Source organism: Taudactylus pleione, unplaced genomic scaffold, assembly GCF_031769625.1.
Source record: "Taudactylus pleione unplaced genomic scaffold, aTauple2 ptg000228l, whole genome shotgun sequence".
Lineage (NCBI taxonomy): Eukaryota > Metazoa > Chordata > Amphibia > Anura > Myobatrachidae > Taudactylus > Taudactylus pleione.
This window is the reverse complement of record NW_028284630.1, coordinates 979,541-1,003,610: the sequence shown is the minus strand read 5'-3', so window position 1 is coordinate 1,003,610 and position 24,070 is coordinate 979,541. Positions and strand designations below refer to the sequence as shown.

Genomic DNA, 24,070 nt, shown 5'->3' with positions numbered 1-24,070 from the left:
CGGCATCGGGATTAACATAGGCGTCAGAATTTCAACCCAGTCAATCCAGTTCCTGCATGTGCTGAATGATACATCCAGGCTCTATGATCGTATCTTCCAATGCAATTATGGGCGATACTGTCATAACCACATCGCATTGCAATCATTAATAAAAGGGGGGCCTAAATGTAGTAATGCTAAAAATAATTAATTTTATGTTTGGACTAACCTCAACGAAAATATATATAACAAATCTAGGCATAATGAAATATCTGGACTGAATGTAAATTAAGCCTGTGGATCAGGAGTCCAGTATATACATAGCCAATTCAAATACAAAAACACTAGACAAAGTGTAAAAACAAAAATGGGATATGTTCGGAAATTACATTACCAGCAACGCAGTGCCAAAGCCAATCAGAATCCCGGCGCCGGTATCCCGAATGTCAGGATACTGAAGGTAAGTAGCCGGGTTGGGGGGAGAGTTAGCACTAGGTAGAGGGTTAGGCACTAAAGGGGAGGGTTACGTTTAGGGTGTGGGGAGGTTAAGTTCAGGCACTAAAGAGGGAGGGGTAGGGTTAGCATACCGGCCAAAAAATGTCAGCATGCTAACCCTGTCGGGATGCCGGTCGTCAGGAATCTGACCGTCGGGAACCCGAATGCCGGCATCCTGTACCTAACCCGGCCAAAATATGTGGTGGATGTGACAAGGGGAATTAAACAAAAATTGAAGACAAGATTACAATAAAAACAACACACCAGCAGGTATACTGTATGTACAATTTACAGTAGAATCCCGTTTTTATATTACACCTGAAAATCCATATAATGCTACTAGGTAATTTATATTGTTAGAACAACAAGTACGCTAGGCACGTGATACGTTCAGTTCAGACATGAGGGATGCTGTAGGTCAGAATGCCGACGCCGCAATCCCTACACTTGTCAGAATGCCAGTGCCGGCATCCCAAAGGTAGCTAGCGGGGTTAGGCACTAGGGGGAGGGTTAGCATTAAGCACTAAGGGGGGAAGGTTGAGGGGGAGGTTAGGTTTGGGCACAAGGGAGGGAGGGTTAAGGTAAGGGAGAGAGGGGTGGTTAGAATACCGTCAGACAGGTGTCGGTATCCTAACCCTCTTGAGATGCCGGCGTCGGGATATTGACCGCCGGCATCCCACACCCATCTTGCTAGGCACATACTGTATCATGCAAGTACTGTGAAAAAAGGAGTCAAGTTTCTGTTTGATTCAATGCAGAGCCAATCTGATATATTCATTCACTGATGTTGTTGTGTTTGTACCTAGTTCACAAATTTTGTCACTGCATATACATAAGTATATACCTCCAAAAACCAAATATTGTTATGTGGTTTGGTTTTTGGAGGTATATACTGTACTTATGTATATGAAGTGACAAAGTGACAGGGACTTGAGGATGAAAAAGGGCACAGTCTCAGCCTTAGGATAAAGGCAGTTAGCTAGTGTGGCTGAAAGGCATTGCAGGGGTTAACACCTGTTACTCGTCCAGTGTGTGTGCTGTTACCTCAGTCTTGTTATCTCTCTCTGTGCTCCGAAATGAAAGTTACTGCAATTACCTCACTGCTGTGCTCCTATTAGCAGCTGCTGGTGTCTACTGTGCAGGGCTGCGTGGGGGTGGAGGAATCACAAGCAGAAGGATCCATTCTAGTTCTACAGCCGTCGGGAGGTGCAGACTGCTGGGTAAAGAGTAGTCCTGTGGACTGACAGTTCCGGTGACATCACAAAAGGGGCGTGGCTTTTTCAGCTCCGTGTTCTCCTAAGCAGTTTTTTCAGAACTAAACAGCTGCTGCTCGACTGGACCGGCCCATCTGGTCATCGGCCCTTCTGGCATTTGCCAGAATTGCCAGATGGCCAGTCCGGCCCTGTCTGAGGGTAAATATAAAAAATATAAAAGTCACGTTTCTCAATTACCACAATTGAGAAACGTGAGTTTTATGTTTTATATTTTTACCATCAGACCATACGTATGTATGATCTGTATACGTATTACTGAATTCTCTCTGACACCCAATTTGCCGCAGCCAGGCATGAGTGCAGAGCACTAAATGTATTTTTTACCCTCCATACACATAGTGTTATGTTAAGGTATTGTTGGACCCTGTGTCCCCTGCCCCTAACACCCACACCATACAACCACACAAGAGAGTGCACTTGGTGGACCAGCAGGATTACATCAAGACCCAGGTAAGTCCTACATGCTACCTATCTTCTGCACCATACTGATACTATGGTTTGTTTTGTGAATTCTTGAGGTGGAGTGGCAGCTTTCTGATACAGTAGCCATTTGGAGAGCGAAGAATACATCCTTATTACGCTACTATACCCCAGGAACTTTAACATCATCCAGCATAATTTCAACTCACACACAGAAGAATATACTGCCTAGAATTTTAGCAAACCAGTATTCATCACCAGGACCAATGTTATAAGAACACCCACCCTACAGTACTCTACAGGTGGTACACACCAGCACTGTGATATCTAGACTTTGGAATCTAGATTATAGACTATAACATACAAACTATTGATTATTCTTTAATTTGTTGACATATGTCTCTACACCACATTACATATACCAGGATTGCATATCACAGATCACCATCGCATAATGATAAAATAGGAACCCAGAGCACAGACACCACACTATAAATTTTAAACTATTTAGGAAGGCAGGGATTCCTTCCCGGTGTTCAGCAGCTAGAGGTACTACTCACTAGAAAATCTTAAATTTATCTATATTTACTGTAATACCTGAAGACGTTTAATAGGCAAAGTGGCTAACAGTTTTTAATTTCCCACTTTGCCTAAAAGCTTCCTGCACAAGTCATTCTCTACATGCCTGAAATATCCACTTTGCTTCTAACATATATATAATTGTATTACTGTAAAATTTAAAGGATGTATTTTATATTTTAGAGGATGCCCATGGTATATTATGTATAATTGTGACCTAACTACTGCCAAAAGGAATTAATCATTACAACTGCAAACCTGTTTATAGATGTTTATATTAGAAGTTACCCCTGAGTTCCATGACCTGTTTATAAAGTGACTTCTAATGTCTTTATATTTTAAAGTACACGGGTACATTTATCCCATTACCTCATGTTCTCTTTTATGCTTTCTGTACTTACATACTGTAGTTAAGCTACACTAGGCTTCATTAGGAGCCAAACATCCTTTGATTTGCATCCCTAGAGACTACCATCATCTGGTCCTGCAGTGTGAATTACAGCAATATCATTTGATGTAGGAAGCTAACAAATGCACTTCCACGGAGCAAGGGTTACAATCATTATGTTCACATAGTGATCATATGTCACTTGACTAACTAGACAGCATACAGTGTCTATTTTCTCCTATGCTTGAGTATTTATCTGCATTTATATTCTGCAGAATATAGATTTAGAACATAGTCATTGATTTGGCACGTTCACTCAACCAGAATTGTGTTTATCTCCTGCAGGATATAGTGACAAATGTTTCACCAAGAATTATCCGTGGAACAACATCAAGCCACCTTTATGGTCCAGGGCAAGGGTCTTTCTTAAATATTGAACTTATTAGTGAGAAGACAGCTGCTTATTGGTGCAAATCGGTTACTGAACTGAAAACAGACTTTCCAAAGCACGTAAGTTACAGGAGTTTTAAATATCTTTTGCCACCTAATTCACCAAATGAATATTTAATTGAAGTAGTTTATCCTTTTGTAGACTGTAATGTTATATTTGTTATTCCAGTATGTTCATTTAAAATATTATATTAAATAGTAAAGGGATCTGGCATAATGTTCACTAGGGGTGTGTACTTCTCAAGAAAAATACAAATAAAGAAGGGAAACTAGTCTAGAAAGCTACTTACTGTATATGTGACTTCTTGGAGAGCCGCATGTAGCCATTACTGCTGTATCAAAAACTAAACAGTCCATACCTCCCAACCTACCTGATTTCAGTGGGGCTGTCCCCATTTGAGAGCTCTGTCCTACTGTCACTTTCGGTATTGCATTGTCCCGATCTGCCTGGGAGTTTGGAGGTACAACCCATCAGCGGTGAATGGGTCCTGCACAAAGTTGCCTCTGGTGCTTGTGGCATAGAAAGGGTGACAGGAGCGGAACAAGAGAGGTATTAGGGGGAGCCGCAAGCCCCTGCAATGTGGTCACATCGCTTCATGCACTCAATGATGTGGCTACCTTCTGGACATGTTCCATCCATGACGCAGACACACCCCACCTTAATGTGGCCATGCACACAGTCCTGATTTCCTTCCAATATTTGGAGGAACAATCAGACATTTAGTGGTAGATTCTCCAAATCTTGTAAGAGATAAAATGGAGAAGTTGCTCATAGCAACCAATCGATCTCTAACTGTCATTTTTTTTTAGCACAGTCTGTAAAATGACCTTTATAAGCTGATTGGTTGGTATGGGCAACTTCTCCAATTTATCTTGCACCAAGATTTAATAAATCTCACCCTTGCTTCGGTTAGATTAATTTATTAGCTTGTACACATCCTGCTCATTATAGTAAATAAATTGTTGTGCCTTTCCGATTTACTTGCATATGGTTTTCAACCAGGCAATAAGGTCCTAATATCATCTGGCAGAGTTGTTTATTTTAACTTCCCTTTAGATTTTCATTTGTAAAAGTGGAACAAATAACGCCATACTCCTGCTCTGACCAAAACACGCCATACACAGTCATACCATGAGCACACCCGTTTCCCACTGGAAATCTGTTTGAGTAATGCTCTTGGATATGACTCGGAGCTGCATTATGTATCTGATGGAGGAAACCCTTTGAAAACGTGTTATATCATATAGCAGTTGCTAAACAATTATACTTTGTTAATTTACGGTACATTTGCTTTTCATTTAATTTCTGTATATATTCATGCACAACTGATGAAAAGTGCAGCATAAATAATACAAACTTCAGCATGGTATTTGGGGTTCGAGGAAGTAGAGATTGTTTCCCCTTCGGTTTTTGACAACCATAGCATGTGGTGACACTGGGACAAAACAGACATTAGGGGCCTAATTCAGAGGCTGCGTCTATTGGCGGCCGCTCGTCTGCAACTTCAGGCACATGCCGATACAAAGTCCTTCCCTGGTGTACATCTGTGTATATGAATGTTTAATGTTGAGACACCCACTGTCAGTGTCCGTACATGCAGTAATACCGATTAGTTTATCCTAATGCAGCGTATCCACTAGGCGATTAAAATGAGCGATTGAATTATAACGACTTTGTTATCGTTCAATAGCTCATTAATCGTTCACAAATAGGGCATAAAAATGTCGAAAACGACCAGCGATGCGCACTCCCAATCATCAATCATCACCTGGACATGATGTTCAATCTGCCGATAATGACAGATTGGGCATGTTCAGGGATGAGGGAGGGTGCCTGCACTGAACAACATTTCGTTCAGTGTAGGCACCTACAGGATGAGGAACGACTGTACTATTACAATGTTGTAATTGTACTGTCGTTCCTCTATTGCCTAGTGGATACGCACCTCATTGATCTCACCATTGAAAGAGAAGTTTGACAGATAAACTGTGAAAATAAAATACTAAAACCGATGTTTCCTTTTCAGATAATTTAATATATACGCATAAAAGCAATTTAATTCTCAATAAACAATATCAGTGCTCAAGATAATAAGATTTTATAATAAATAATAATAATAAAAACGGTCTATTGATCGTCGAGCAGTAAAAAAAGGTTTATCACCAATCATAAAAAGTGACCTTGAATTGTTCCACTAACCAAATATTCCATGGTGTACTCTAATCAGCTGATGCTGGTCTAAGTGACGGCTATAATCCACTACTGGGTAGCGTTGGTACCTTGTCAGTTTTTAAATACTGATCTCCTTGTCTTAAAACTAGCGAGGTCTGGGCCTATGAATAACTGCACTAAATAATAACTCCTAATGCACACCTAACCCTACCATAGGCTGGTACAACCATGCCAGCCTCCATCCTTGTGGTTTAATCCAAATCAGAAATATTCTGTCATCAATTCTTTTTCATGTAGTTACTCCTAAAAGCAGATGCTTAAAGCTGCCAGAATTATTATAAGAAAACTGTTGCATGAAGGTGGCCTGAAGTTTGGTCAGACCTCATACTTCCTTATAGGTTCCTCGTAAGTCCTTGAAACCTATTCCACTAATTGTCAGAAAATGAAATTATGGCAAAATACTGTAAATACTGCCAGAAAAAAGTTTTTTTGGTGGAAATAAACTGGACTGCTCTAGAAAAAACAGCATAGCCTTATTTGGTGCATTCAGATAAAATGTATCTAAATTTGCTGCAATTGTGGCTTTAACAATTGTCAAAAAGATTTAAAAAACTCCTGCTGGATATCTATCGTGCCTGGTAGAGGCACAGTGAACGGATAATGGTGATGGCCACTGTCTGTGTGTGTGTGTGTAATCATCAGCCAAGCATATCGATTGGTTACCATGTGCTTTAGCTGTATGTGGCAAAGATGGAAACATACTGTGTAATTCACAGCTCTTTCACATCGTAATTGGCAGGTGGCACCCGGGATCTGTACACACGTCGATCCCGGGAGCGACCACGTGAGACTCCTTTCAGACTGGCGGCCCGACATGGCAATAATGCTGGGTCGATGACGTCACCGTCATCGCTGCTGTGCTGTTCACACAGCACCGCAAGCCGTGTTGAACTCGTGTTCAACCCTGCTCGTTACCCAGGTTGAAATGCCAGGTCGCTCGACCAGGGTTATTTCAACTGGGCCCTTTCACACTGCGCACTAACCCAGGTTGCTGCACGTTGCTGTGCAGTAACCCGGGTTATTTTATGGCAGTGTGAAAGTGATATTAGCAATAATAACAAGAGCTTAACATGTGCATTCAGCCTCAAACAGTGTACTGTATAAAGGGGATCTGAATTAGGAGAAAAGTAATTATAAAGTATAGCAGGTCATTTATGTTTGTCATTACCGACAATGCTACATCTATGAATCCATCAATTTCCATAATGAATGGATTTAAAGTGGCGGCAAGTGCGGATGTCAGAGGCAGCCAGATTTACTACTATATGCTTAGGCGAGTATCCGTCAGTCTTTATGTGTATGGTTACACCACCCACTGTTTGTCCATCCGTAGCTGTCAACACTAGTATTGGCACTTACACCAACTGCATACTGGATGCAAAATAACTGCCAGAAACAGGCATCCCATCTCTCTGCTTCAGAAGATTTGTACAGTAATTAATAGGTACAAATTTTATTGACTTTTAGTGGCTTGTTTTGGAAATATGTGTGTACAGGTGCAATGGTATGGCAAAGTTTATGTACACACCAGTGAATGCCTTACCACTACAGACAACTCAGTTTCTGTCACAAACTGCATCTTGTTGGACAACGGTGCTCCTGACAATTCGCTTAGGCCGGTTGCTGGGAGTCGGAGACGCCGTACTGTCAACCTATGAAATCCTCTCTCTGGGCCTACGTCATCTCTGCCGGGACTGGATTGGTTGTTCTTCCTGCCAGTGATATAGTCATACACGTGTTTCCGGTTCCATAGCATTGGTCTTGTGCTGTGTTGCTTCCAGCTTCTCCAGTTCCAAGTCTGCCTAGTCCTGTGCCATATAACATCTCGGCAGCACAGTCTGCACTACAGCATCTAAGGTTCCAGTCTGTCGTCATGGCTTTCCAAGGTTCTCAACCAACAATGCATTCCTCCGCTGTTTGGGGAATCATCAGTTTCCGGTTGTTGTGATACCAGTTGGCGGCATTCATTATGCAGCAGTATCAGAGTGGACTTTGTTTCCAGAACAACTATCTCCGCTGCTTGCGTCTCCAGCCATCACAGTTGCCGCACTACCATCTGGCGGCATTAACTGCACAGCAGCGTCTGAGTGGACTCAGTTGTGACAATCTCCGATGCTTTGCATCTTCACTCATTGCCGTTGCCGCACCACCATCTGGTGGCACCTGCCACACAGCAGCGCCTGAGTGACTCAGTTGCGACAATCTCCACTGCTCTGCAGTTTCAGTTCATTTCCAGTCTTCAAGGCTGTGATGTAGCCACCATGGGACAATTCTTGCCAAATACCTCTAGCGCCCTCAAGGCTGTGACATGACCAAAAGGGCACCATCTTGCCAAGCACCTCCAGCCCTCAAGGCTGTGACGTGTCCTCCAGGGCACCATCTTGCCAAGTAGCTCCAGCCCTCAAGGCTGTGACGAGTTCATCAGGGCACCATCTTGCCAGATCTCTCCCTTGTCTGACATTGCTCACCTTGAGACACGACTGCTTGGGCTATCTGTTGAACCCATTGCTCCTTTACCTTCAGTTCAACTGCCTGTCTTGTTTGTGGACCTCCCAGAGGCCTCACCCGCCATCAACCTTGGGCTACAACTGCACCATCCACTGGTTGAACCCATCACCCTTATATCCTTTATCCTCCTGTCTCCATTTGTAGTGAATCTCCCTGGGATTCTTAACAGTTTCTTTAGCAGTGGAATGGCTTATTGGTGGATAAATGATGTATAGCTGTACTCCCTGTGATACACACTGGTTCTGGATAAAGAGGAGCTGGAGTTGAACAGGCTGTCAACAGATCCTCACCCTTAATGTGTGCAGCTAGTGGTTAAGATGCTGGAACAGCGGTAAATGCAGGGTCATGTCAAAGGTATCTCTAGAGCTAAGTAGAATATGTCTGTCTCCCACTGTGGCACTCTTACACAGTGACAAAATGGCACTGTGCATGCACAGTATACACATCGGTGGCCATCTTGGTACAGGGAAGGAAGCATCCCTGGAGGAACAAAATAGAGTCTGCGCATTAGTGCACTCCACTATCAACAGTTTGAAGGCCGTGAACATATTTGAAGTGCAATCACCGGCAAACCATGACTTGAAAGTTTAGGCAATTGTTTTCTCTTTGTAGGTTTGTTGTTTGGATTAAAATTTTTATTTTTAGATAATTTTTAGATATTTTTCTTTGAACCAGTTGAAATAATATTTTTAAATTAAAGTAAAAAAATACTTTATATTTTCTCATTTGAACAACAACAAATCTACAATGTCCAAAGTTAAAATTTCAATTTGCCTTTCCATGTTCACCATTAATTATAGCTGAATCACTGCTACAGAGGGGAGTGCGCTCCTGTCTGTAGTAGTGACCCTGGTGGGATGATATCCCTGCGCAAGCGTGACCTGGTGCACACCACTGTGTTAGAGTGTCACAGTACAGTACTGCACATATGTACAGTACTTACAGTAGCCCAACACTATTACCTGCATTACACTGCCACTGCCACTGGCATTACTAGTGACTACTACTATACTTCTGTGATACCGCCGTATAGCCCTGTGTTACCACTGTTACCAATAAACCTGAAAGCCTCCGTAAGGACCTTCTGTGTGGACTAACCTCCATTTTACATCCTCTGACACCTATTGTAGCCACCCAGGTGCCACCAATAGGTCATATCAAAATGAACATGGCTCAAACATGGTCGGACTTGTTCACCTCTCCTAAATCAAGATATTCTAAAATTCCTATATAGTATAATTAGCCCTAATTAAATATCAAGTATAATTCTAAATAGTTTCCACAATTTTAGTCCTACTTCTTCAGAAAACACGTTAATAAAATGTCCCTGAAATGTATTGTGGTATTTAATTAATAGACTGAACATTCCTTGCACAGCTATGCAGTTTAAAAAAAGAAAACATAGGTTAAAAGGTTAATATTTGATTAAATTATTCATACAAGAAACAGGGGGGAGTTTAAAATGAAAAAGAATACAGGTCAGTAGTGTCAAGCCATTCTGAATTACTAGTCTTTATCACTATGCAGAATCTTCTTATTAAACATTGCACCTCCAGTCTATAAATCTATTCTTTCAGTGCTACCTTAATATGTCCATATCCATCTGGATTGACAGATTCTACAGATGTGAATTTCCCAAGAGGCAACGGTGTTACTGATGTCAGTAGATGACATTATTTACTTCAATGTTCTATTATTAAATTGATAACAAGATAATTCCTGTGGTTCTCGCAGACATGACAGGATTTGCAATTGTTAACTCTCTTATTGCAGAGGCTTCGCTGTCCTCTGTGGTTTTTATGTACAATAAGAGACACCATTTATTTAATTTCTGCTCTGCATCAGATATTGGTCGTGAATTTAGGCAAAGAGGTCAATAAATGCAGAGATGAGTGTGCTGCATTTATTTCCTAAACCATTACATGTTAATATGGAAGTAAAGTAACCTACAGTATTTATTTTTGCTACAATGCGTGCCTTGTGTTTGTATAATGTCAATGTAGTTTTTGAGAGTGTCGCTAAGTTGGTTGTTCCAACAAAAGGCAAATGTGCTACAGTAGGCTTGAGTCTGAGACAGTATGGGTTATACACTTCTAATTAGAGATGAGTGGTTTGGTTTTTCTGGAAACCACACACCTGAACTTTGTGGTTCAGAGTCGAAGCTAGTCCCAGCTCGGGTCACTTTGGGGGTTCTGAGTAGAACAGAGTCCTAGCTCGGGTCTTCCCACAAGTTGGACCTCGGATCTAAAAACCGGATATTGCATGTTTTTGATTACATGTAAGTCCTTCCCTCATGATTTCAGGTGCTACAATTGGTCAAAATCAACAAGGGAATGACTGTAAATGAATGGTATTGTTATGTTATTGATGCATTAACACTATACTATAGAAACACAAATAGGTCCAAGTTTACATGATTTTAGCTGTGTTTTTTTTCAATTTTTACCATTTTTTTTTTTAAGGATCTCCAAAACTGAACCAAAACACTTGAGAATGGTTTTGCTAAAACCAAAATCTTTGAGGGTGCTTTTGCCAAATCCAAAACCAATATACAGGGATCCATGCATATCTCTAGTTATAACTACAGTAGAGATGAAGTTTCCAAACTGTTCTATTTGAATGTAAAATCCTAAACATTTCTGCAGCAGAATGTGACCCTAAGTTTACTTGCTGGCATTTTCATTCTGCTGAAAACTTTCCCTTTTTATACACCTAACCAAACTATAGGGCTGAAGAAATTGAAACCGGCATCATCCCAACTTTATTCATAGAATACAGATCCCACAGAGTTTACAAATTTAGGGGGAGATGTATCAAACCTTCTTAAGAGTGGACAAGTGGACACATGGAGAAAATTCTCATAGCAACCGATCAGTTATCATTTTATAGAATGTACTAGATGAGGAATTGATATGAAATCCCGGTAGTCGGGATGCCTGCTGTCAATATACCAACAGCGGCATCCTGATGCTCAGGATCCCAACAAGGGTTCGATAAGTATGGTATCCCTTCCCCCCTCTCACCCTAACCATCTGTTCCCTCATTTTAACGCTAACCCTCCCCCCCACCCTAACCCTCCCCGTTAGTGCCTAAACCTAACTCCTCCCCAGTGGTACCTAACCCTATTCCACCCCCGGGGAGTACATACACTAACCCTCCTCCCCTAGCCTAACCCTAACCGCACACTCCCATGATGCCTAAATCTAACTCTCCCCCCCGCGGATAAGACCTAACCAGCATCCCGGCTGTTGGGATTGCAGCGTCGACATCTCCACTACTGGTGTTATTCCAGCGCAGGTCTTCTGGCAGGGTAGTGGCATTCCAGCACTGGGAGTTTATCAGCCGGGGTGCCGGATGTAGGTATAATAAATGGAACCCCTTGATAAATGCTAGCTAAGAGCTGAGTCATTGCTATGGACAACTTCTCCACTCTTTGGAAGGCTTGATACATATTCCTCTTAGGTAGCATTTACAGAAACTATTTGTATAGTTGCCCATCTGGTTTTCTACTAGTCATCATCATTATCACGCACTTGGTGCAAGAGACACGGCTTCAAGAGACATACTTTTGCTTGTGTCCAGGTCTGTATTTGCATGATCACGTTCTCACTGAATTCTGAGTACATGAAAATGCCCTGTCACATCCATATTTCGACTCTTTGGTCATAAGTGTAGATGCTGTCAAAATGCATATTACTCTGCATTGGCTGTACTTATGTGTGCTCATTTCAGAACATGCACATTGCAAATTGACACAACACACACTCCACAAGCAGACATATATACTGTATCTAGCTCTGCATAGTGCTGAAGTCTATTTCATTGCAAAATCTCTCTGCAACTTTGCTGACCTCTAGCTACAATTCTGGGACCTTTATGAATCTGCAACACAAATGCAAATTTTATTAATGCTTACATTTGTCCCATAGCACCATTTATATGGGTGCACTCATGGATTAATACATCAAGATGACATCAACTGCAGGAGTGCATAGTTTTTCTCATCTGATTGAAGCAGCAGGTACCTTGCTAAATTGCTAAATGAAAGTGATAATGGCTAAATGGCAGTGAAAGATTGTTTCCGCATTGCATCCGCTGGCAAAACTGAATTTTATGTTGTAGGACTGCAGAGATATCCATCGCCCTTTAAAGAAACCTCAATGGTATTACGTATGAGTGTCCATTTATACAGACCGTACTAGCCAATATTTTGGAAGTAGAGGAGGTAGTCACGTGGGTGGGAGAGGAGTGCAAATTGTGTCATCTGGACCTGCCTCCTGTGATGTACTGCTTCGAGTAACATTATCACATGTCATCATGCCCCCACCCATTTCACTAAGAAGTTGGCAGGATGCTGGGGCGTACTCAGGAGATTTGGCAAGTATGCTTTCAATTGGGTACAAATTCAACTATATATGGAAAATTACATTTGACCAATGTAATAAAAACTACAAATGTGACATTCTCATTGTCACTGCATTGTCATTACAAATTAAAGGCCATAAGCATACATATAATTGGTGCAGGATTTGTGGAGCATCAAACAGGGCTATCTTTCTGGTGATAATTTTAGAAAGATGATGTCTGCACACAGGGACTTAATCAGGGGTAAGGAAGTGCTGCTACCACCCTGGGAGTAGGGTCTACGGGCGCCACTGTTACTGGCCTGTGGCACCTCAATTTGGCTTGCAGGCTGCCTGGAACGGTACCCTGCAATCTAGAGTGCGGCCCGGTACTCAGCTCTCTCGTCCTGGCAGCACCGCCTCCTCAACATATCATAACAATGTCACATGTTTGTGGGAGTGGTTTCGGTACAAGATGGATTATTACCTTGTGATGGCTTTATCTGCATGGGAGCTAACAAATACTCTGGCTCTGTGACAGTCTTTTCTCTCTTCTGCGCATATATCACCAAAAAGATGGTGCTGCTGTGAACAGGTTTGGGTGGACCCACTGCAAAAGGGGTGAGTGCACAACATGTACCCCCATCTCCCTTTAAACACCCCTGTTGCAGGCATAAGTTAAGAAGAGGTAGTATTTTAGGACAAGAATGTAAAACAAAAACCCCACAAAAGTCCAAAGCATTGTTTTCTTATTTCTATTCTTTTGTGCACATGAAATCACATAGGGTCAAATGTAAAATTGTGTGAATGTGAAAAACCTGGCATATTTAAAGTGACTTTCAAGTAGCTGTATGTAACAGAATGCAACTTGAGCCAAGCTCGCTGGAAGGGCTCCTCAATCAATCTTTCCATGACACCAGTACGTCCCTTCCCGCGGTGACACCCGGTGTGGGGAGGGCAAAAAAGGGGGCATGGCATTATGGGTATGGGTGTGGCTTTGCGGATAGGGGTCATGGCCTAGCGGCCTGAACCCCAGTTGTAATCACTCCAAGGGAGTCCCCGGAGGTGCAGATGGCCCCCGGGAACCACTCTGTGTTCATTGCCAGCTCCCTCACTGTGTCAGGAACCGAGTGCTGCACATAATGCTACAGTGCAGCACCCGGCTCCTGTCACTGAGGCACTTTGGTGTCTGCACCCCTCTTGTGACGCCACTGCCTGACACAATGCGCCTCTCAGATGTTTCTAATGGTAAACATTTAACTCACCATATATAATCGTGTGTTGAAAAGTCAGGACAATGCACTTAGAAAAACTCACAAAAAAAAAGTGCCTCAGTGCAGTGAGATAGCTGTTAATGCAGTTATTTTGGCATGCTCTATCTGTTTTAACTCTGATTAAATAAAAAATGTGTAAACAGAACCAGTACTAGCGCTTCTGCCTAGGCTGGTTTGGGGAAAATCGTAGGCACAAAGATTGTGAGTTCCCCCCAATTTTTTCATTACAGCACTAAGGCCCTCATTCAGAGCCGTATGCTCTGAGCAGAGCCCACGCTCTGAATGAGGGCCGTCCTCCATAACTATGGAGCGTCCTCCTGGACGCTCGTATAGCTGTGGGTCACCACCCACAGCCTATACGAGCGTGCAGTTTGATGGGCGCGATGGTCGTGACCATCGCGACCATCGAAACTGCGTACAAAAGCCTGTGGTTGAGTTTTTCAACCACAAGGCTCGGAGTGATTTTGGCTCTATCAGAGCCAAAATCACTCCCACTGACATCACTAGTGATGTCAGTGGACCGGCTTCTGACGGGAGGCGTTCCCGTGGGAACGCCCCCGTCAGGGAGGCACGCCCCCGGCACGCCCACCAAAGGGGGCGTGCTGTCAGTCAACATCGACAGCACGCCCCCTTTGAAGAGACACTACGAGCGAAGGAAAATCCTTCGCTCGTCGCGTCTGGCGCATGCGCACGACGGAGCTCCCTCCGTCGTGCGCATGCTCAGTGCAGAACATCGACCCACTTGCGAGCGGACAGCCGCTCGCGAGTGGGTCTGAATCAGGCCCTAAGCTTGACCAGTCAAGGCTAGTAACCAATCAGAGTGCTCCTATTCATTCCTATGTTCTCTAAATCATATCCTGGCGATCAAGAATCCAAACAACAGTCAATGGTAAGTTTTGGGGTTAGGGGGAGGGTTAGGGTTAGGCACTAAAGGAAGGGTTAGGTTTAGCTGCAGGGAGGGAGGGTTAGGTTTAGGGGTAGGGTTAGTGTTAGTATACTTGGCCATGTAACCCAGTCAGGATGCTGGTGTCGGGATTATGACCATCGGGATCCTGAGCGCCTGTATCCCATACCCTACCCGCCATTACAATTGGGCATGATAGGACTTGCTGAAACTTTTAGTGTGCCTGTAAAGGACAGTACTATAGTAATAATATAATATTAAATCATTAATACGGAAACACTGAATATTTTTAGCATGACTGAGATAGTGACACCTTTGCTTTTTGATGGTTCAATGTACAGAAACTTTGTTTGAGCCACAAAATTATTGAAAATATTGTGTAAAATGACCTGCAGGCTGTGTGTATAACGTGTATATAAAACATTAATGCATTCTGTGTTTATATTTGGGTCCCATTCCCAAGATAAATCATTATGGTATCCAAATATTCCAAAATACGGAATATTCCGATATCCTCCAAAATACCCCTGGTCCCAAGAATTTTGGATATGGGAGACTCAACCTGTATTACCCCTGTATTAATGCCCCAGTGGTTCAAAGATGAGACCTATTGCTGTAGGCACTAATGCTGGTTGTAACCAGGAGTTGGAAACCAACCCAGATGCTAACTGGTCTAGGGTTGTCAGAATCATTTGTGGGAGGACATCCCCACCCACACTGCATGTCTTCTCTCTGTGGTACCACTAGTATGGGCTGGTCAAGCCTAGTGCTGGTAGTGGAAACATTGGGGGAACGCCATATTCTTTGTCCCCTAATTTTTCTAATCTTAGCCTAGGTAGAAGTGCTAGTTTTGTCTAGAGGGGAAGGGGGTAATTTGTTTCCCTTGCAATTATTTATTTCCAGTCAAACATGCTGGAACACACTGGAATGCCAGCGATGTATAGTTTTATAACCTGCTACACATGCCGACATGTTGCCTCTGAATTGCTGCCTATTACAATCTGTGACTCAAAGCATGACCCCGATAGCTACAGGAACTCCATTTTTAACCTCTCATCGGAAATACTGTCCCATCTTGACTAATGATAACTTTCCCCATTAATTCATATGTTTATGCAGCTAAGACAGTAGCAGCAGCAATAACAGTTGTTGTTTAATGGGGCAAATATATGGGCAGTAATAAATAGAACCCCATATGCCTCTTGATAGTACACCTTTACAACATTATAGATTGATGACTGTAAGAAAATCATTTTATAGTATTCCTGTTCTGGCAGTTAGATTTGGGATGGAAACTACTAAGAGGCATATTCATCATTGTGGTGGTGGATACCAAACTACAGTTTGAATGTGGGAATGTTAACTGGGCCAATGGGAGGATCCAGGAGGGTGAGTGCTGAATGTAAGTCCTCGTACTAGTGTATGGGGACGGCATATTATATCTGTACTGTGATGTGTGCAGGAGATATCAACGCTGAATGGGTCTGTTGCTAATGTATAATGGACGTGTTCAGCTTGATGTATATGCCCCAAAGTGGCATTTGGTGATCTACTTTACTATGAAGAAGGAATGGGGCAGACAATAAAGAAAAGGGCTTTATCTGGGCTTGTCTAATGTAATAGGTACTGCACTGCAGTTGGATGGTATCAAATGTGTTTTTTTTTTCACCTCATCTATTAAAACATTACTGTGCAATGTTCTGTAATAAAGATTTAAACAGGGCAATGTTTCTCTAATTAATAAACTTGTTAATGAAATTAACAGCTGTTGAAGGCATCAGATACTCCAGACTCTTTACTTTTTGGTGAGGTCCCAGAGGACCTTCGTGCTTCATGAATATAATTTGACAAAACCTAACTCAGCCACTTCTCATTTACAGCAGCTCACCTCTGACTCGCTTGTGCTTTTGCCTAATAAAAAATTTAGTATATATCCTGAATAGAAATTGTTGCCTTGATTCCCAATGTGCCTAACAATAGTATTGTATTCTAGTCACGTCACTCAGGTCTATTTACAGACTGCTTAGCATCAACATGCTACGCCTGAGCAAGACATGAATCTCACCCTGCACTTTCTTCTGGATCCTACATTGTGATTCAAATGTTGCTTCTTTAATGACTTATTTTTTAATTAACACATTGGTCCCATTAGCAGCTATTTAATAAGTTATGAATAGATGAGGGAGAAGGCACAAAGTTAATGATCTCTTCATAATCAGGCATTTGTTTCCTATGTCCATGCCACCAGGGAGATGCACTATTCCCTTTGCTCTTCCTATTATAATTTATATAGTGCCAAAATATCCTGCAATACTGTCCAGTCAGATAATATTATTCAATTACATAACAGGAGCTTACAATCTAATTCCCAATCGCACATATACACAAAGCTAAACTAATTTAGTCAGTAACCCATATTTTGGTACTCCGTTCTGGCGGCACCACACCCTATCCTTTTCCCTTCCTTCTCCATTCTCTGTAGCACTTCTACAACCCCAACCTACCTTCTCCACATTGTCTATGGCATGTCTACCCCTCACTAGCACTTTAACTTGTGTTGTGTGACACCAGTCCTCGCATCTACTGTGGTGCACTGAAAGGAGCCACATGGGCTATTATGGTCTGGTCTGGTGTCTGGAGCCACAGAGACTCCCCCACAACCTTGCACCCTGGATGGCGTCACCAGTTGCACTAACCTCAGTTTGGCCCTTGAAGCCAATTATACTGTGACTATGGGTCTGATTCAGAGATGTACGCAGTGCAGATTTGTTTGCTGAGCAATTTTTTGCTATTATGCATGCATCAAAGCTGCACTGCACATGCTCAGTGATTTGCAAACTAAGTGACAGGTAGTCAGCATTTGGGGGAGGTAATGGGGGCGGTTAGCAGGTGTGTTTTACCATTTAAGTGCCTTTACATGGGCATCCATAAATTAGCCATAGCGATCTCCTACGCAGCATGAGAGCTTTCTACGTGTCAGGAGAGCCTCTGTATTTGATACAGGTCAGACCTGCCACAAGGACTGCATGGCTTGTTGATGTGCATCGATGTTACTGATATTCATGCTGGTGTGCGAGGTCGGACGCAGAAGAGAAGGCAGCAGTGGGCGTCCCTATGCTCGAGTAAGCTTTGGAGCTAGTAGCATATTTTCGCAGCTGCAGCCTGTGCGAAATCGCAGCTGCGATCGCATTAGCGTCCATTTCTGAATCAGGCCCTATGTCACTTCTTTGAACTTTGGAAGTGAACTAGACAAAGGAGAAATTGAGTAACCTATAAGCAGATAATTCCTGGGACAGCCCAAGGCCCTGACACTGGAAGGGAGAAATTATATAAAATGAGCGAGGGCCAGTTAGGCCTGAAGCAAAAAAAAGCCTCATTAGTTTGTGGCTGGTAATATTAGGTACTGATACTTTGATTTACATTTTTTTTTTTGGTTTACTATTGTTCCGTTTGTTTGTTGAGGCAATTACAAAAGTTTAGGGAGCAGGCTTTAGTTCCATATAAGTTCCCCCTTGTCGAGGAATTTGACCTCTCTAATTTGGAATCCCTACCTCTCCATTTTTTTTGTGTTTGGATGTTTTATGTTTTGAGTTCTTTGTTGTTTGTTAATAATAATCATAGTTTCTTTCAGAGGAGGCACAGCTTTGCTGGAAGACACTGCTCGCCAGTGGCCCTATTGGGCACAAGTATGGTTGCTGGGCAATAACTCTTTGATCACGGCGAGAAGGTCTTTACCTTAGGGGTGGGCCTGGCCTTTGTCTCAAGGGCAAGGCCAGTACTTGTCAAGTAGGGGTGGTGGTTCCTTGGTAACCCAGGTTGCACCAGGGGCTGTTATAGTATTGTCCCCTTTCATATTTATAGGGTACTTTCAGATTTGCAGTTGCGAGCATTCAGTGCCTTCTTGCCACCACAAATTTGTTAATTGGCAGTTGATTATTAATAGATGTTAAATGACAGTTGTATGTGTCGTTATTTCTAGGCTTAAATAAGTTATAGTTAATTGAATTAGAAGGTTTCAGTGCTTGGGTTAAAGACCATTAACTATATACAGCTTACTACAGTAGCGTCTATGTACTTTACAAAAGTGTGTGCAGAATAAATGTATATTATAAATACGACTTTGATCTTGTTCTATTTATCAAGTGAGAACAAGATTATTTGCACTTAATCTGTTTTTTTGCTGGTATATGTAAAAGTCTAGCTTTGATGGCCTATTGATTGTTTAACGCTATACTCCAAAGGAAAGATGAAAAACAGATTGGATTTCTTAAGGCCTTCTGATTAAACGGTTTTAAAAGACTGTGATTCTCTCCATGCAGTACAGTATATCAGCATGTTCTCTTTAAGGCAACATAGAGCAGCATTATTTAATGTTGGTATATAAAAAAAAATGTGATTGGGGAGATTTTGGCTACTTATCAGTTGTCAGTGAGTGGCTGAACATAATGGAAGTGGTTAGTCCACAAAAAGATTTGAATCCTCAGTGCTTCCTTATATAAGGACTTCCCCATCTAGCACATTGCAAGATACCCACTCATTCACGGTTCATGAATATGCCTGAAAGTACACATGGGTGGAATATTAAAAATGTAAACTCCCAACATATTTGCACTTTAGCACCACAATCTTTATAATTTGTATGCCTCCTAAATTACTCTTCAGTTTATTTATACCTTAAAGCTATATAATCGTTATCAAAGATCTGTTTCATCTCCTATATGCTTGTGCAGGGAGCATGTGCCACCCTCTCAATGGCTACCACTGCAAGGGAGATGGGACAGACCTAGCTGTAGAGGAGGAGGACCAGCAGGGCATCGGGAAAGGGGGTAAGTATTGGAGCAGGATGGAGGGGGTGGGGATTGGAATGAAGCAGAGAGGGGCAGGACAAAGCAGCAGTGAGTGGGGGACATGGGGGGGGCAGACTGAAGTGACCCAGTATATGCTGTGTCCCTTAACTATGCCCCCTCATAAGTGTGGGGGCATTTGGTCTGTCTTTATGTTTCTTCTTTTTGTATGTTTTCAGACTTACATTATATTGGTCATGGTGCTCATAGAAATACCCTATCTGACATCATGGTAGGTCCCTGGGGATATGCTACCAAAAATAGAACACATAGACAAATAAAAAAATAGCCTGCCACAGGTGTGCTGCATGAGTAATAGCTACAGCAATGTTCCTTAGGGAAAATGCTCCTCAGGGTTCCCATCAGAATTAATTGAATTTGTTTGTGTTCATCAACGTTGATGCATTGAACATCTTTACCAATGCCTCTGGCTCTTTGGAAGGTCTGAACTGTGCATCTGCAGACTCATCTCCATAAATGTCAGGAGCAGCACCAGGATCAGGTTTGATCCTGCTGGATGCAATACAACCCATGACTTTACAGAGTATCAAAGGCAGATTCCCCTGACAAGGCCAAAGACAAGACTATTGCCCATTTCTGTACCAATGGCCTTTTATTGCTGGAAAAGCCATTTGTTAAAGGAACAAGTTGCACAAGTGACTTTACATAAGAAAAATAATTTCAGAAGCTTCTGAGTACACTGTTACCCCTAATAAACTTGCCTCTGTATCACCTCTATTACTGATTTCTATCACGTGGAATAAACCAGCCATGGTCAAGACCAGAAGCAGAGACAACTTTCCTAGTAATGAATTAAATCAAAATCATCCATAAGAAGTTTGTGTTAATCACTTCTAACTTTAATAAGCAACTTTTGCCACAAGCATAGACCTCCAATAGAGGTGCAATTGAGGTGCAATTGAGATAGAGACGCCTGTGGTGTATATGTTATGTAATAAAAGTACAGTAATGTTGTATTGCAAAATACCTGCACAGACAACATACAGGTCTGAGCAGAGGGGAATGTATACATGTTTCTTTCATATTCCCAGAGAGGTGTTACAGATAACGCTACATAGGTGAAAGCCTTCTGTTTTTGTAATACACCAACTTGATCCAGCACTGTGCTTGGTTTCCTGGTGTGATTAATGATTACAGTTGGGCTGATTAGTAATCATACCTGACTGCAGGGCTATACAAATAGTCTTGCTGTTGTTAGGGCAGACAGAGAACATGATTGACCAGAAAAGTTTAGTGCTGGGGTTTTCCCATCTGGCTACTCTGTAAAATATTATTTCAAGCATCACAAATTTTAATTTGCTCAATTGTGTCAAACAAATTGTATATATGATGTATGTCTTCTTTCTGTAACACATACGAGCAATCTTAAAAGGCATGTGACTATATATGCCCCTAATTCCCATTTTTAGCACTCTCTCATTTTCACCTGCACTTCTTTTAGGACAAGATAAATGAATGTAAGTCCACAAACAATAGTATTCTATTGGGTCATTATTATACACTGTGGGCCACATCTCAAGGTGGCCTACAGCTCTCCAGGCAGTAACTTTCCATTATATCTTAGCACTCTAGGTTGGATAAAATGACCATTTAAATTGGATTAACCATGTCAGCAAGCCAAAAGGACAGTAGGGGTTTAATACTATGTTAGTAACAGAAGATTTATCAACCCCCTTTGTGGATTTCATGGTATTATTGTTGTGCATTTAAACCTCAGCCTGCATGAAAAGTTTCTGTGTACTGAGTGGCAGATCAGAGACCATGGGCACATAATAAGTGCACGTGTATGTACGTAAAAATAAAATAGTGCCATCATTTACCTTTGTTTTCAAAACAACAAACCCTTCAACAGTACTGTCACAAACCTGGGCTGACTCTCAGATACAGCAATTTGAACCAGCTGCTCGTGACACTGGCGCACCATGGTCACTTAAAAAAAATCATTCTGCCACCATGAAAGAAGCTTCACAGAGGCCCTGATTCAGAGCTGGATGCTCTGAAAGAGCGCTCGCGCTGAATCAGGGCATTTTTTAATTGTTTTAGGAGTGGCCTCCTGGCCACTCGCATAGCTGTGACTCGCACACATTTTTCTGTCAAGTTGACACAGGACAGTTTTTCCACATTATTGCTAAGCTACCCAAAGTGCTCTGTAGCTGTCTGCATAAGTGATAGGACACAGCTATATAAACATACCACAAATCTCATGAATCTGGATATAGATGGTTCTCTGCCCCCTTTCCTGGCCTGGCTGGCTGGTTGTAAACCTCAGTTTACCCATTAGCCCCTCTGCAGCACAGACCTAAAGGCCCCCATACATCAGAGATGGATTGCAGCAATCGTACAATTTGCAATCGATTGTTTATAAAAATCTGCAATGTATGGGCTTCATAGATCACAGATTGCAACCAAAAAGTGATTGGAATTGTTTAATCAGATTGTCCAACATGTTGGATTTCACAGATGGATTGGGGCTGTAGATTGCTAGTGTATGGACATGATCAGCAGATTTGCAGACCGTTACTAGTAAAATGATGGGCCTTTCAAGATGCCAGATCTGTGTTTGCTGCAATCGATCTGCAAATCACTGAAAAAGATCTGTAGTCTATGGGCGCAGATTGCTAGATTGGGAAATCCTAAGATCGGGCAATAAATCTTCAAATTGTTCAATTGTGGTTTTCAGATTGCTGATGTATGGGGGCCTTTAGTCATCTAAATTATCATACAAAGTTCATGCGATATAATTTCTGGTGATTACTTCTGGGCTTATTTACTACAATTACTTCCACGAGGTAGAAAAAGATTGTTATGTTCTGGGTTGTTTGTGGACCCGGGGTGGTAGCAGGAGCGATCAAAGAAGCAGATTTGAATAAAAAAACTTGGTTTTTTAATAAGTGCTTGAGAAGACATAAAATATGTCAGTAAATGAAAGTCCAGGAATATATAAATGTGCACAAGAGTTCTGTGGTGGGAGTAATGGGTTAATGTCCAAGTAGAAACAATTAGAGCTGTCCAGGTGTGCAGGTAGTGAGACTGAAAATAATCAACCAGGTATGCAGGTAGTGATGCAGGAAAATAATAGCCAGGTATGCAGGTAGTGAACTAAGGCAATGATCAGGATGTCAGCAGGCTCAGGCACTCAGGTATGGGCAAGGGTGATGGAGGAAGCGGGGTAGTCCAGCGGAAGCTAGGAGCTGACAGGCAGACTGGCAGACAGCGAATTCACAGGGACAGGATAAGCACAGAGAACTCCCTCTCAGCTAGGCTGAGATACACGTTGCACTGGCAAAGAAGGAAGGCACTGGCCCTTCCTAAATACCCCATGCCATGCTGTTACTGGCCGGAGGGAACATGTGACTCACCAGGATTGGCCAGCCGCATCACATGGCCAGAAGGCAAGATGGCGGCGCCCATGCCAAACGGAACGGAGACGCCACCAGGCCTTACCAGCGCAGAGTGACAACAGGTACGCACAACAACGCGCGCAGCCAAAGCCCCCCACCAGACACCAGCTCCGCCACCAGACAGCCCGCGCCACAACGACCTCACAGGTAACACCCGCCTAGCGCCATGCTGAAATACCCTGGCCGTGACAAAGATGTGCACCTGGACTTTCCACCTAATTAATAATTGCAGTGAGCTGCATTGAACTAGTTAATTGATGAGAAGGGTGTTTCAACACAGGTGGCTTCAATCATAAATTAAGAGGGAAGTCCAGGAGCAGAGTTTTTTTTGTACCTGATGGAAGGGGTCATGTTGGGTGGACTGATAATATACTCTTTTAATAATTTTAAGTACAAAAAAAAAAAATACTTACTATAGAGAGAATTTATAGAAATATGAGAATATGATTAGTATATTGTATTCTATAGTTGATGATTACATAATCACCCCCTGGTTATGTGATAGTCAATGTACTGTAGTCAAGAGTGTAGACCACCAGGAATGAAATGTGCAAATTGGTACTCCATTGGTTTGAATACATGTACAGTACTTTTCAATTTAGAACTCTCTGCTGTTCACAGCCTTATGTTTAGTATGATTATGGGAGAATCTGGAGACTTGTGTTCACATGTTTGCAACCACTGTCCAATCACAGCCATGTGTAATTCACAATTAGTGTATGTAAGTAATCTATCCAACTTTGTGCATTTCATTTATGTTTGCTGACAATGAAAATGGAGATCAGCAGTACATCACCATAATGATATACCAATTTTACATAAGTAGGGGAGACACTTTTAAGCCAGATACCAAATACAAAACATATATATATATATTTATATATATATATATATATATATATATATATATAGACTAGACAAGCGGACTGGCACTCGTGTGGTGAGTAGAAACAATAA

At 42.1% G+C, this 24,070-nt stretch overlaps 1 protein-coding gene across 2 annotated transcripts in view; it reads left to right on the top strand.

Moving 5' to 3' along the window:
* The window catches only part of DPYD (dihydropyrimidine dehydrogenase), a 1,460,234-nt gene that overhangs the window by 981,515 nt on the left and 454,649 nt on the right, over positions 1 to 24,070 (top strand). For both annotated transcript variants that reach the window (XM_088479173.1, XM_088479172.1), the window contains exon 14: positions 3,481 to 3,645. In XM_088479173.1, the coding sequence (XP_088335299.1) occupies positions 3,481 to 3,645 (165 nt within the window). The remainder of the gene's footprint in view (positions 1 to 3,480; positions 3,646 to 24,070) is intronic.